This window comes from Aptenodytes patagonicus, chromosome 2, assembly GCF_965638725.1.
Source record: "Aptenodytes patagonicus chromosome 2, bAptPat1.pri.cur, whole genome shotgun sequence".
In the NCBI taxonomy this organism is placed as follows: domain Eukaryota; kingdom Metazoa; phylum Chordata; class Aves; order Sphenisciformes; family Spheniscidae; genus Aptenodytes; species Aptenodytes patagonicus.
Window position 1 is genome coordinate 58,495,540 of NC_134950.1, and position 13,921 is coordinate 58,509,460.

The 13,921-nt window shown below is 39.3% G+C and overlaps 1 protein-coding gene across 1 annotated transcript in view; it reads right to left on the reverse strand.

Moving 5' to 3' along the window:
* Positions 1-13,921, reverse strand: part of PIEZO2 (piezo type mechanosensitive ion channel component 2) — a 324,199-nt gene that overhangs the window by 135,039 nt on the left and 175,239 nt on the right. The window contains exon 5 of the mRNA XM_076329988.1: positions 7,960-8,122. Coding sequence (XP_076186103.1) covers positions 7,960-8,122 — 163 coding nt within the window. The remainder of the gene's footprint in view (positions 1-7,959; positions 8,123-13,921) is intronic.

Below are 13,921 nucleotides of genomic sequence, written 5' to 3' on the forward strand. Positions count from 1 at the left end.
AGTACAAAAGCTGGAAAAGAAATTTAACGGCTACCTGTTTTACCATCAAAGGAACTGGAAGCCCTTAATGGGATATAAATGACTGCACTTTTAACATGCAGTCAATACTAAACCATGTTAAGGTAATCATTTCTTGAATTTCCAATTTTGCAAAGAATTGAAGAACTCCACAGTTCTGGAAGTGTCAGCATGTGAGGAGTGGATTTCCCTGCTTCTTCTGACATAGAATAGATGCAAAAACTTCCACAGCAACAATTCCCACATGTCATTATACTTGAGCTCTACAGAAATGGGACTGCCTAGCAAAAGCATCTTCTTTAAGGTCATCTTGCATAAGATACATGCGGTGCTCAGAGGGAGCTCAGGCGGGTCTGCAGAAAGCAAAAAGGGACCACCGCCCTACACACGCACAGGGGGTGCGCATGGAGGGAGGGCTGCAGCCTGCAGGCCAGGATAGAAAAATAAAACCACTCTGAGAGCTCAGCAATCTACACTCACAGGCACTGGGTGACTTAGGGAAAGACCCTGCTAAATGAGCTGAACTCATCAAGTGTGAGACAATTGCACTGAACATTTTGGTAGGTGTGAAATTAATGAGATAGATAGACGCATTTTGGAATTTAAACAGTATTCTAAAATTTATACTACACAACTGAACCACTGAAAATAAAAATCCTAAATTAACTTTAAGTCCTATAGATCTTAATGAAAAATTTTATCACTGATAGATCTAAATTGTGCTAAAGCTTGGGTTAAATGCCTACACAGTATTAGCTAAATTCATCAGGGATGTACCATCAGAAATAACTTTCAGTGTGTTTGCAGTGTTTGATAGTAATGAATGACATACACTTCCACAGTGAAATCTCCTGTGGGAAAGAGTCATTCGTTACAAAAAAGGATCAGCTATTTACTGGAAGCACATAGGGACAGAGGCATTTAGCGATTCAGAGGAAACAAAAAATAAAAAATGAATGAAGACAAGCACAGTTCTGAAGCAGGATAACAGGAAGGCAACTCATTAAATCCTGTATACAATAGATATTGTACTGAGACGGCCAAAGATTATTTCACTTCCCAGTGTACCTACCGCACCTGAGCAAACACCAAGTGATTTCAGCAAAAGACTCACTTGGCTAATATGGAAATACGGTTTCACATCTTGACTTCAAAAAACTGTCAGGCATATAAGCCAAATGCAAAAGAGAGGGGAACTCACAGGCAGAGTTCGGTGGTTTGGCCAGAGATGATGAAACACGTTTTTTTTTAGTGAAAAGGAAATAGGAAGACTTGGGTTATGACTACAAGGCACAATTCAGTACAAACTCTAACTGAGCTAGTGCAGGTATGTGAAGCAGCACAGCGCCATTATGGAGTAACTCTTGGACCAAGAAATATACACATTGTACCATTATCCATCTCGCTAAGAAGCATGATAAATAGCCCAATTGGAGTGCTGTGGTTATCTGCAGTATTGCCTCAGCTCATACAGAAGGGGCTTGGGTACTTCTCCAGTATCACCCTGAAGAGCCACAGGTTACTGGGATGAACAGGAGAATGGGAAATCTAATCTACAAGAGGATCCAAAATTACCCAACTTCTTTTGTCTTGTAGAGCAGACTTTGAATAAATATGGGTTTTTTCTCCCAAAATATGAGAAATGCATGCTAGGGAAGGAAACAGTATATTCAATCAAAAGAGCAGAACTATGAGAGTTATAATGCAGTTATGAATACATGTACAATCTAAATTAGAGGTTTTCTAACCACCAGAAAAGCAAAATTGCAGAACAGGGTCCTGTCAGGAGCAATGGGATAAAGAAAAATCTCCCTGTTTTCAAGATGGTGCTTCCTACCTTCCAGAGGGAGTTGTGTGATACAGCTGCCCACAGCAGCAGCAGACTGAATTCTGTGACCCAAGAGATTCCTTCTTGTACCATGTTATTCATCACTTAGGCTGTCCGAAGGCAATAATATTCCAGTATTTTGATCTCCTGGTTATCACCTCTGTATCTCAAAATTTGGCACTGAGGACTGTTAGACAAGCAAACCAGTAAGCCCAGTGAAGAGCTGCCACTAGAATTTCATCATACATCTGTCACATTTCTAACCAAAACAGGACAGGTGCATGCTAAAGTTTCATGCTGAACAGGTTAACAGCACTTGGTAATACATAGTATATTGCACTATGTAAGATTATGTAGCTGAGGCACTGTTGTAGTATAATTACATATTTGTGTTAAGACTTATCCAAAGACATGTGCATCAAACCAAGAAGCTAATGTAACTTGTAAACTTTTGACCCTTGTTAAGATGAGATGCATTAGAATTGTTACTGAGGGAGGCAGCTGGGTAAGGTCTGGCAAACTTCACCGCTACAAGCACTGCAAGCAAAGCGATAAGGGAGCCTCACCTACTCTCTTTAAACCACAGAAATAAGGTATTAAACCCTACTTACACCATGTTCAAAGCACACTAAGACCAACTGGGTTTGGACCAGTTCTCCAGAGGTCAAAACCAAAGCAGTATTTATAACCAATTAGAAAAGGTAGGCAAATGCCGTGCTATACAGAGATGCCAATGAAAAGAAAAAAGAGGAAAAAAAGAGGTGTCATCAAGAAGCTAAAAGAAGCCAAGAAGTTCCAACGCTCTCTAAGAAGTTCTTTTTCCCTTTTTATCACCTGTACTATTTTCCACAGTATTTTCCACAATACAAATTTCCACAATTTGCTGTCTCTGAAGAGAAGCAAATATTGAAGGAGCCGAAGTTGCATATGGGAAGATGTTTAGAGAAGTCAGGGCCAGAGGGTCCCACATCAGTGAGAGCTAATGAAGCCAGGTGAGTGTTTGATACTGGTAAAAGAAAATTAAATTAAGATAAACACAAAATAACAATCTCAGGAAAAATATACCCATTCAAGGCTTTAAGAAAAAACGGGATGGCCATCTAGACAGCGCCATGGGCACCACTGTAAACAGCTCAAAGGAGATCTCCGCATCTGAAGGCAAGAAAATTGGCAAGGTGTTAGCAACTACAAGGACTGGGACATCATATCTTTCTCGGAGCTGTGCTCTAAGCTGAACTAATTGTCCATATTTTACGGGACATCCAGATAGGTGATACACTAGTAGAATCGTCCAACCCAACAATCTCTGAATCTAACAACGAATGTCATAATACCGTCACTCAAATTAACAATAAGACCTTGCCCGAAATGCTGAGGCATTGATACTCCCTGTAGCTCAAAAGAATATTGCAGAACTATAGCTGGTTCACAAAAAAGTAATGGAAGCAAAAGAAATGGAAAAAAGAACAGGGATTGCTTACCCTTAAAGGACAAATATGCAAGATAATAAATATATTTGATTTCCCTTATACCATCTTGTTCTGTTTTATAACATGTAATACAAGGGACCTTCCATAAAATTAAAGGGTGTTAAATTTAAAATAAAATCAGAGAGCACTTATTAAATTGTGGAAGTCCTTGCTTCATGACGCCACCGAAGCCAAGAAATTAATGAGGTTTTAAAACGGTCTGGATAATTGTATGTTTAACAAGATTATTCAGAGTAGCTATAATTAACAACAACATTTTTTGGAAGAGATTTGAAACCACATGTTTTAGGATTAAAGCCAGTCTCTGACTAGGAGAGATCGGGATAAATTGTAATGTTGGAGATGGGGAAAAAGGGTATTCCCTTACTTGCTTATTGTCCCTATCCAGCAGGTACCAGCTACTTTTAGGATGAGGATACTCGTCTAAATGGGCAATTTCTAGACTAGGAAGTCCTTGGACAGGGCACAAGACATGTGTAGCTCTCAGAGCCTATCTACTCTGTCCTGTATGCTTTGCAGTCACACTTGGAGACCTGGACCAAAAGAGAGCTCCCCATGTACTACGTGCCCGATGTAGGTGTAGGACAAACAGCCCTGTCACTGTTTAGAAAGACAAAGCTAGGAAACTGAGCATTATGCCTGTTCCTATTTGCCAAGGGACACAGAAGCCCAGAGACAGATGAAGTAATAGGCCCGAGGACACAAACCAAGTTTGTGGCCAAAGTGAGAACCATGCTGGTCCTCCTGACTCCAGCCCAGTATCTCGACCCCAAGCCAAGCCCTCCTTACATTTTTCCCAAACCTTCGTTTATTTTAAAACCATTTCCTTTTTTTCTTTTTTTTTCCTTTTAAGATCCCAAACAAATCTCTGCCTTCCGCAGAAAAGAGGAGGGGTGGAGGCTCTGGGATCAAGCTTGACTCAGATTATGCGACAAAGTACAGACCCAGTGGTCCCATTTACTTTCTAGAAGAGCGTGGATGAGAAACAAGCTTGAATGGGCAAGGCAGCAAGTGCCGTGGGAGGAAGTTGCATTGAAGACTACAACTGTATATTTCAATTAAGATCAACACCTCTTCTAAAGTTTAGGTTGTGCAATCTCAGAAGGATTTTCCTCCCCCCCCGTCACTTACAATATTAGGCAATTCATACACAGTCTCAAGAAAAAGCTACTTCCTTTCTAATACCTATCAGACTGTATATACTGTATCTGCATTTTGGCATATAAACCACCATCTGCACCAAATCAAAAATGCCGTACTTCCAGCTGCAGCTGGGAGTTAACTGCTCTTTCTTATTTTCTTCCACCTTTTACACCTTGTGACTGGCATTGTGCTTTTCAGCATTTGCAATCCGGGCCTGTCTCCAGCTGAATTCACCTGCTTTAAATTTTCTGAGCCCTAATAAAAAAGGCCTGCAGACACGTTTGCTCCAAGTGTGCAACCATTTAGGGGTGGTAATGAGTTGGACTGCAGCCTGGTATCTGGCAGACCTTCCTACTTCATGACTCACTGTTAATTAAAACCACACTCTTTGCTTATTCCTGGGATAGCGTTACTTAAATAATTGAGAGTCTCTCACTGCCTTACAGCCTCCTCCCCCAGTTCTGTTCTGTAGAATACACTTTTCTGATGGAGATCTGTTTCCCTTAAAGTTGGATGCAGTGTAATGAAGAAGGACATCCATTTTTCAATGAATCCTTTTTGTCCTTAATTTGGATTCTGATACTTTTTCTTGTTTTGAATTGCATCTCAATCCATGGCAATATGATCCATTGTACTCTACAGCTGGTTTCTGGAGGCTACTGCCATGACAAAGTACAGCACAAAACTGAGTATCACAAACTGCTACTCAACTCCAGGCGTTTTTTCAGCATGCCCATATAACGACTGAAATGTGAAGGATTCACACAGAGCTTTGAAAAGGTCTTTTAGAAGTATTAAAACAATTATTTAACAAGTTTTCTTATACATAAATTTTGGAAGGAGTAGATAGATTAACCTTTCTTTTTTTAATTAAGCCTATCTCCATAGTATTTCACTCTCCCACAAAGCAAAGAGGTCTGAGAATCGCTCAATGTAAATAATTTCATGCAAAAAGGTAAAGCTGCAAGACAAACTCTCTGCTTTTGCCTGGAAGTCACAGTGCTGATTTCTTGATTTATAGAGCCACCTGTGGCTAGGCATCTAGCGATTTGAAAAGTCACCTCTCTTATGGCTCTGTTGAGCCTGTTCGAATCAGCCGATGCATTCTTAACAAAATCTCATGCCACGAATCTCTGATGGCTGGTGGCAGGGACTCTCAGCAAAAGCTTTTCAATTCTGGAATTGGCTACGGGGCTGGTCTAACAAACCCAGGACTATTTCCCTTGGAGGCACAGTACCAAGTTCAACACTTCTTCTGAAGCGTTTGTTTGTAGGACAGTTATTGCTGCAACTAATTTTGTATTTTCTAATTCAATGGAGTTACAGCATCAGTAGAGAGCTGCACCAACATGCAGCCACAGGCATCAGTCAGCTAATGCAGAACTCAAAGAACCGATCACTTAGTTTTTCCTTTTCCAGTGGACTCTACCAAGGAAGAAATGAAAATTGTCATGTGAAACCGACAGTTTGGACTCATTTTAGATCATGCCAATATTCTCCCAAGTTCAGACACTCAGCTGCATGCTCTGCATATGCATTAGGTTCCTTACAGTCAGTCCTGCCAAATACGTATTCCTAGCAGATTCAGCTGCTTCTGCAGCCTCCCCCTAACTAGCAGAAATGATTCCAGGATGTTATGTGCAGACACCTACAAAAAGAAAGCTGAAGTTGGAAAAATGTGTTTAATAGGTATTTAATTTTCCACTCTCCATTTCACTCCATCTTCAAAAAACAAGCAGGTTATTCTGATGCAAATTCATCATTTCAGCTGTGAAGATCACAATTCCTTAAAGCACTGAGGTTCACCTCACATGACAGTAACTATTATCCCTTTTTAAAAAAATTTCCTGTGAGTTTTGGGTGTCACTAAATCTCAACACAGCTGCTGAGTTCACTAGATAATCTATAATACATACCGTTTACAGAACATAAATAATATTTGCTGAGTTTTGATGTGAAGAAGTAAAATATATTTACACAGAATTCCATTTGTCCAGTATCAATATTTCTTTGCAGTCAAAGTTTTCTCTTTCTTCTCTCCCACGCTCTTCCTTCATGGAATATTCTGGCCCATTTAGTTGCATTGGTGGATTGCCTTGAGGTAGCCAGTCTAGGACCAACCCAATTTAAAGCTACACTCTGTGCTTCAAAGAAATCTGTTAGAGCCCAGTTTGGTAAAATGCAACTCTTTTGAGACGGGCTGAATACAAAACATGCCAATTAGCCACACTTATTAATACTTCAAACATCTCCCCTCATGGGTATAGCCCCCGATTCTAGCCTGCTGCTAAATCCATTTTGCACAGCTCCAACGATAAAGCAGATTTAAAGCTGATAAAACCGGCTTCCAGGAGAACACAGCAAAACCTTGCGTACACTCATCAGACCAAGGCCTAGGTATCCTCCAATGTGTAGTTAAAAGCTGCGATCTTCAGGCAATCCTCAGCTGTCAGGAGAGCCCGTAAGAATTACAAGCAACTGAGTATAAAGTACAGTCCTGATACTGAACTCTGATGTGCTAGAAACTCAACCAGTTTCTGGCAATACCACAATCCAGACAACATGGCAACAGGCAGAGAGGCTTTTTTTCCTCTCTGTAGTGGCACCAAAATGGGCAGCTGATCCCCCTAAATACTTTACCCACTTCAAAGTGCAATCTATTTGAAATGAGCAAGTTGCAACTGTCTCCCCTAAAAACGGAGTTTTGAGAGTAAAGAAAAAAACATTCCACCCATACATAAAACAAGACAGAAAATGAGACCCTAGGCAAGCTAGACCGTCTGATAAAAAACATGTTAAGATTAGTAGTAGGAATTTCTCTGCACCCTGGGCTAAATTCCCACTGCGGCTTTTTATATTATAAAATTGTTCCCCTCTCTCTGTGGATTTTTCTGCATTCAGTATCTCTGCCATTCTTCTTCCCACTAGTAAAATACACAGCAAATACATCAACACTTCCAGCTAAGCCATTCCCCAAAATTATCCTCAAGCTCACTCAGTATGACCACAGTTTTAGATAACTCCTTCCATGAACGTAATACACAGTCTCTCTTCCGTTCCCCTAAGAGTAATTTCTGATAATCACTCAGATGCTGCTGTTATTCTTGGATAACAAGTTTGGAAATATGGATGCTATCTAAGAAACTGAGCAATGTATGTAGCAAAACAACCTTGTCAGACTTAACCAGCAGCTCTGGTGAAGAAACAACTTGTGATCGACTGTCATGATCATTTCTTAACTCAAAACGACTTGAAAAATTCAGTAGCATATCTACCACTTTTCATATTCTGCTTTGTTTTCTCAAGATAATGACAACTGTAGCTTTTCCACTTTAAAAACAATTGTTTAGTTTCCTGAAAGTAAGTTAATTTCTTAACATATCCCGTGCTCATGAAACCATTTCAGAACACTTCTCAGACAGGAATGCCAAAGCTCGCTATTAGCTAAAAGCCATACAGATAGAAATGTGTATTTGATACCATTTCCTCATTTTCAAATTGCATGTTGCACTGTGCTGCATCCTCGGTTACTGGCTTCTGAAACATGTTGCGGCAGATGAGCCATATTGTCAGACTAGCAATGAACATCCCAATATCTGGTACAAATAGTCTGATCACGTTGCCAGCATCTGCTCCTTTCACACTGTATGGGATGGAAAAAAAACAAAAAAACAAAGAAACATTTGTTACTTCTAATGACATTTTCAACTGGAACAGAAAGTTAGCTCAAGGCAAAGAAAAAAACCCAAACCCCCAGTAGTAAGAAACCTTCACAATACGGGAAATATGAAGACCAAGGAACTCTAGGCAGACAGATATTTTTGCTCTCCAGAAGTACAGAAGAAGTGATTATTCACTGGGAGTTCACATACTCTTATTTTAGTGATACTTAGAATTTTGATTAACCCTATTCTGAATCCATTTTGTGGAAAGCAACACAGGAATGATCTTCGAATTCAACAAGAAAGATTTCAGCTGAGTTCCTAGAAGATCCATGTGTATAAATCACAATCCCTTTACTGGCATCCTTTGCAAAGACAACAGCATCCAGCTCCACCAAGGAGGTCAAGCAAAGACAAGATAGCATTCATGTCATCCCTAAGTGTGCCCTGATCAGTCCCGGCACACAGAGGAATAACCAGATAGTCTGTAATATTTTAATATGTTTTGTTATGTTAACTGTTAACACGTTTTATTCAACCATACCTCTTAAATACCTTTTGGGGTATTAAACTACTAATATTTAAGTACAAATATTTAAATACGAATTAAAGTGTTAGATCCCTGCCAAGAAAACCTTTCTTCTCCTCCGAAAGATTTGTAAGGTTGGATGAATTTTATGTAGAAAAAAAAATTGCACTGCTTCATTGTGCAGATTTAATTGTTTAGGCTGGGAAATACGACTTTACGGGTTTGGATGTGGTGCCTGAATTTGGTTCACTGTTAAAATGGAGAGCTTGGATTCAGATTTAGTGGCACAATGAACAGTTTATTAAGCTGCTGCATGGACTTACTGAACTTTTAACTATTAATGAGAGGATATATCTTAATTATTTTAAAGTGTACAGCATATACCTGCCAATCTTGAAGTTAACACATTTTAAATACGCAGCTCCAATTTTAATTTTAATTTTAATTTTAATTTTAATTTTAATTTTAATTTAATTTTAATTTTTCATAGGGCTTTATGTCCATAATCAATTCTGAGGTCAGGTGAGGCATCTGTGTAGCTCCTTGGGCACAGGTGAGTGTGCTAGACCAGCTCTTCATAGCCTGAACTGGTAGAAAAACTTGATAGGTTGTTTTATAGATGCAAAAGAAGAGATCACCTCTGGCCTTTCTTTATCACAACACTAGCAGCTCTGAAGCCTAAAAAAAGCTATTTGCGAAGGAGTTACCTGCAACTGCTGCGATTAACTGCAGATCTAGAGTATCTAAAAAGTCTCTAATGTGATTACGATACAATCACTGTCAGGAATCTTGTTGGCCTGCTCATATGTCCAAGACCAAATCCTACATTTCCATCACTGCTGCTGACCCAGCTTCTCCACTGCCGTGTATCTTGCAAAATAACATCTGCCCAAAGTGGGAATAAGGTAAGTGACCGGAAAGCTAGCTTTAATGTTTGTTTCAACAGGTATAAATGAGTGTATCGTGGGAAACAGTGAGCAATGTGCAGGTCTGTGGGATACCGTCCTGTAGCGCAATTGTGAAATGGACCCAGAAGTACTACTGAATTAGTTCAAAACAGGAGAGGGAAAATTCAAGCTCTAGTTCTTCTTCTTCCCATGCTCAGACATAGACACAGAATAAACCGACAAGGTGCTGCCTAAGGAAAACAACTTAACATTCGAAATTGCAGCTTCTTGTAAAAGGAAAGGAAAGAAATTGCAATCATGCAACCAGAAAACTTCCTCCTCTGATGCTCTTTGCTGTTATAGATTAACCCTGAATGGTCATGCACTATATGGCAGCTAAGTACCTTGAAAATGTTTTGCTAATGGCTTCGAGTTGCACTGAAGCAGAGAAAAAAATTAAAGTCATTGAAAGGCTTGTAGAAGAGTTAGATGGCAAAGTCCTTGCTGGATTGCTTGCACGTTTCTTGTGCCACTGCTTCAAGCAAAGCATGCTGTAGAGTCAACTGGCGTATGACAGCAGAGCCGATCTGTTTAACATTACAGAAAATACAGGCTTGACATGTGTCAGTTCATTTTGCAGTACTGCAGCTCTTACTGTCACTGAAGATTAGCTAGTCAAGGCACTGAGTCTGCACTTTCTCCTCTGGCAGAAAGCAGTAAAAAGTACATGTTTAATGGACCTAATTCCCAGCAACAGTGTACCCAGGTTTCACAATAACAATAGTGAATTAGTTTCACTCATCCTGATCGTTACGCTGAAACTTGCCTACTAAAGCTGTTTTACTAAATAAGCAGCAACAAAATCTGAGTTCTTGATTTTGAAAGTATCACTCAGGCATTTTTTAGAAAGAGTTGGAAAAAAACCTGAATCCAGTAGTAGTTAGTGTAAGGACAGTATAAATTTGCTAGTGTCATATTGAAAAACGGATCAGATTACTTCTGTGTAATACTTCTGTAAGTGAGCTTTTTCTGTACACAGGTATGGAGTCCCACCTAAAATTAATTTTGCATCACTTCTGAACTTAAAGCACAAGTCCACCAGATTCAACCACTCACACACGAACGAATTAAAAGGTGGTAGCCTTCAAATACCAGCGTTTCTTAGTCGCACCAGGTTCTCCTTCCTCACATTGTACTCCCATGGAGCCACGCTGGGTCTTCCTTCGCGTATCCCACTCCCCAGAACAAGGGGAGATCCCTGCGGGAGCACTGCCTCTGTTGCAGCTCACATTTCTTTCCACTAACCCAAACCAAGTGCTTCTGATCTTTCAAAATAAATCATTTAGCATGTTGCTGTGAAAGATGTAATGTACAGTTCAGGCTAGCAATAGAGAGCCTGAACAGTGATACTTAACCACAGAGCAGGGAAAAATTCTGCACATGAATAGTTTATTCACCAAAACTGGTCACAAATGTATGCTGTCCCCATCTCCCCATGAAAAGGAAAACAAATTGACCTCAGTGTGATAATTAAAAAGGAAACAAAAGATCACTTGAAAATAGAGAAATGTATATTCTTCTCTAAAGCAGAATAATAAACTGCTTCATTCGACCCCAAGCAATTTGCTCCCCAGTTTTTCACAGCAACAGCTAAAACAAAAATCAGTTATTCCCACTTGTTATCTCTGGCAGCACAAAAAAAGAATGGTAAATACTGCAATCATTCCACAAACATTTCTCACTTTATTTGCGCATTCACACATGGTCATATTTTGCATTTGATAACAGTCTATGCATTGTGCTCTTTACTCCAAAAGAGGCTCTCTAACGACAAAGTTACAACAGAAGCACAGGAAACCTATTCAGGAGATCTCCTAGAGAAACAGCTTTTTTTTAATCCCTGCAAGAATTGCAGTGTACAATGAATTCGTCATAGCCCTTGATCTACAACTAGTAGAGCATCATTTATTCACCTAAACAAAATTATTTACCTACAGGGCAGCTTTAATTGTAATAGATACCTCTGACCGAAGCTTATAACTCAGCCAGAAACATATTCTGAAATGTAATTACAGGAAACGGCAGCTTTACAATGATTTTCCCCCCTTTCGTTCTTTCTTACAGGGCACAGAAGAAAACAGGACCCCCCCCCCCCCCCGAAAAAAAAAATAAATTAGGGGTTTGAAATGTTTTTCTACCTTCCCTTGACCAAGTAAATTACATTGCACGCATTTTTTAACACAAGGGACTACTACAGTTAGGGTTGCAAGAGTTCCTCTGTAACAAAAATAAATTTTGTGGGACAAAAGGGATTTTATGACTTTTGCATCAATACGCGAAACTGTTTTATCATATCAACAGATCCCTAATACAGCAGTTTCCTCATCAGTCAGTCTGTGTTCCCCTGTTGTTTTCAGCTGTATACTTGAAATTTGAACTACTTTAGAAAGAGATTATCTTCATTTTCCGTGTTTATACAGAATTTTTCTAGGACTGTGTGACCCTGGTCCATTTCTGAAGTTCATTGGTGCTAAAGAAATTACTAGGCAAAATTTCCCAGTTTATCTGCGTTGCGAATAGTTAGCTGTGGACATACAGGTTAAAACTGCTCTCTTACTTCATGTACACTCAGTAGCAGTCAAACAAAAACCCAAATGCCTTGAAGAAGCAAAGCCAGCATAATTTAAACATTACATTCTTGCTTGGTGGTCTAGAAATCAGCATTTCAGTTTTCTGAAAATAAAATTTGCATTTTTTTTCCTTTCTAGAATAACCGTTTCTCACAAATTAGAATTATTCATCTTCTACTGAATGCAAAAAGCTTTGGTGAACAGTGAAGTGTTAATACTGCCTTACCTGGTCTGATTTAATTTCTTTAGAATGGAAGACACATTACCTTCCTCTTTATTTCAGGTTTACAGCATAAAACCAGAAAAGCAGCAGAACTATTAGAATTCAAATTGCAATGGCTTCAATAGAAAAAAAGTAAAACATATAGTAACACACATGTAAAGCAACATGTATAATAATATATAAAATAATCCACATGTAGAATCAAAAACAATAGTCTTCACACTCCAAATATTTAATATTTTGTTACAAACAAACAAACAAAAAAAAACCAGGAAAAAAAGAACAACCAGTCTTTCTTAAACAGAACTCAAATTAATTCAGCATCGGCAATATATCACAATGTTACGCTTATGTTAAACGATAAATCAATGCCTCCAGATTAAAGCCCTGTAAAAAGCTTGATTTTTATATTGGATACTGGGTAAATTTAAATTTTTTATCATAGTTTTAAAAATTTCTCAAAAGCCTTATTCACTGCATACTATACTATCTTTTCTTTTCTCCCCTCAGGGGTTTTCTATAGCACCTGTTTACTTTCTAATTAATTGATTTAATAAAACTGCAATTAGGTAACACTGTATTAACAGTTTACAGGTGATAAACTAAGGAAGAGATGCATAGATGCTAATACTTTCCATTCATCTTGTTTGGTCACTGTGAGACATCTGATATTTCCAAGTGGATCTAGTATTTCAGAGTAATTCATGCATCACCGTACATGTTTACAGCGCAATTCCCATGGGCTTAATCTGCAACTGTAATCACTTGGATTGCAGGCAAATCAGACCCAAGGATCATAAGCACGTGGACTGGAAACGTGGACTGGCAGTATCACACAGGTGCTATGCGGTACTGTGAATGACTCATTTGTTTATCCCTAGTACCCCCTCTGTGATCCAAAAATAGTGGCAACTTTGAGGGTACCAAAGGCTAAAAACCAGACTGCCTTAGAGATGTGCTTGCTGATCCTTGCCATTGGAAGTGGGTCTTGGGGATGGTTGCAGCTGGAAGCAAGTTAAAGAGGCCCCTTGTCCTCTCTCAGTTTGAACTAAGGATGAAATGTCTGCCTCCGTACTTACTCTGCTGGGAAACTCACATTTAACTTCTCTGGGTCTGAGGTCTGCGGACCCCGTCTGAGCCACAACCAGCACTTCAGTGAACATAGGACACTCACAGTCTATATTCACGCTGGCATGACTTGTCCCTGCTGGTTCAAAGACAAGTTAGATGTGATGTTGGTTCACATGGCAACCTTGATATGACCCTCAGGGCAAAGCTCCGCCGTGGGTAAAGTATGCGAGTTGCTGAGCACTGGTAGGTCTGCCTTTAGTCCTTTCCTTACCTCATGCTCACCCACAAATTGAAAATAAATTATGTTACAAAAATAAAATACAAACCCAGTAATATTAATTTTAATATCCACAGGGCTGTGTATGAACACTGTTAATCCTGTACTGCCTTAAAGTGACTGTCCTCTCAGTTTATGCAGAGCATGCCATATGTTTTACCCA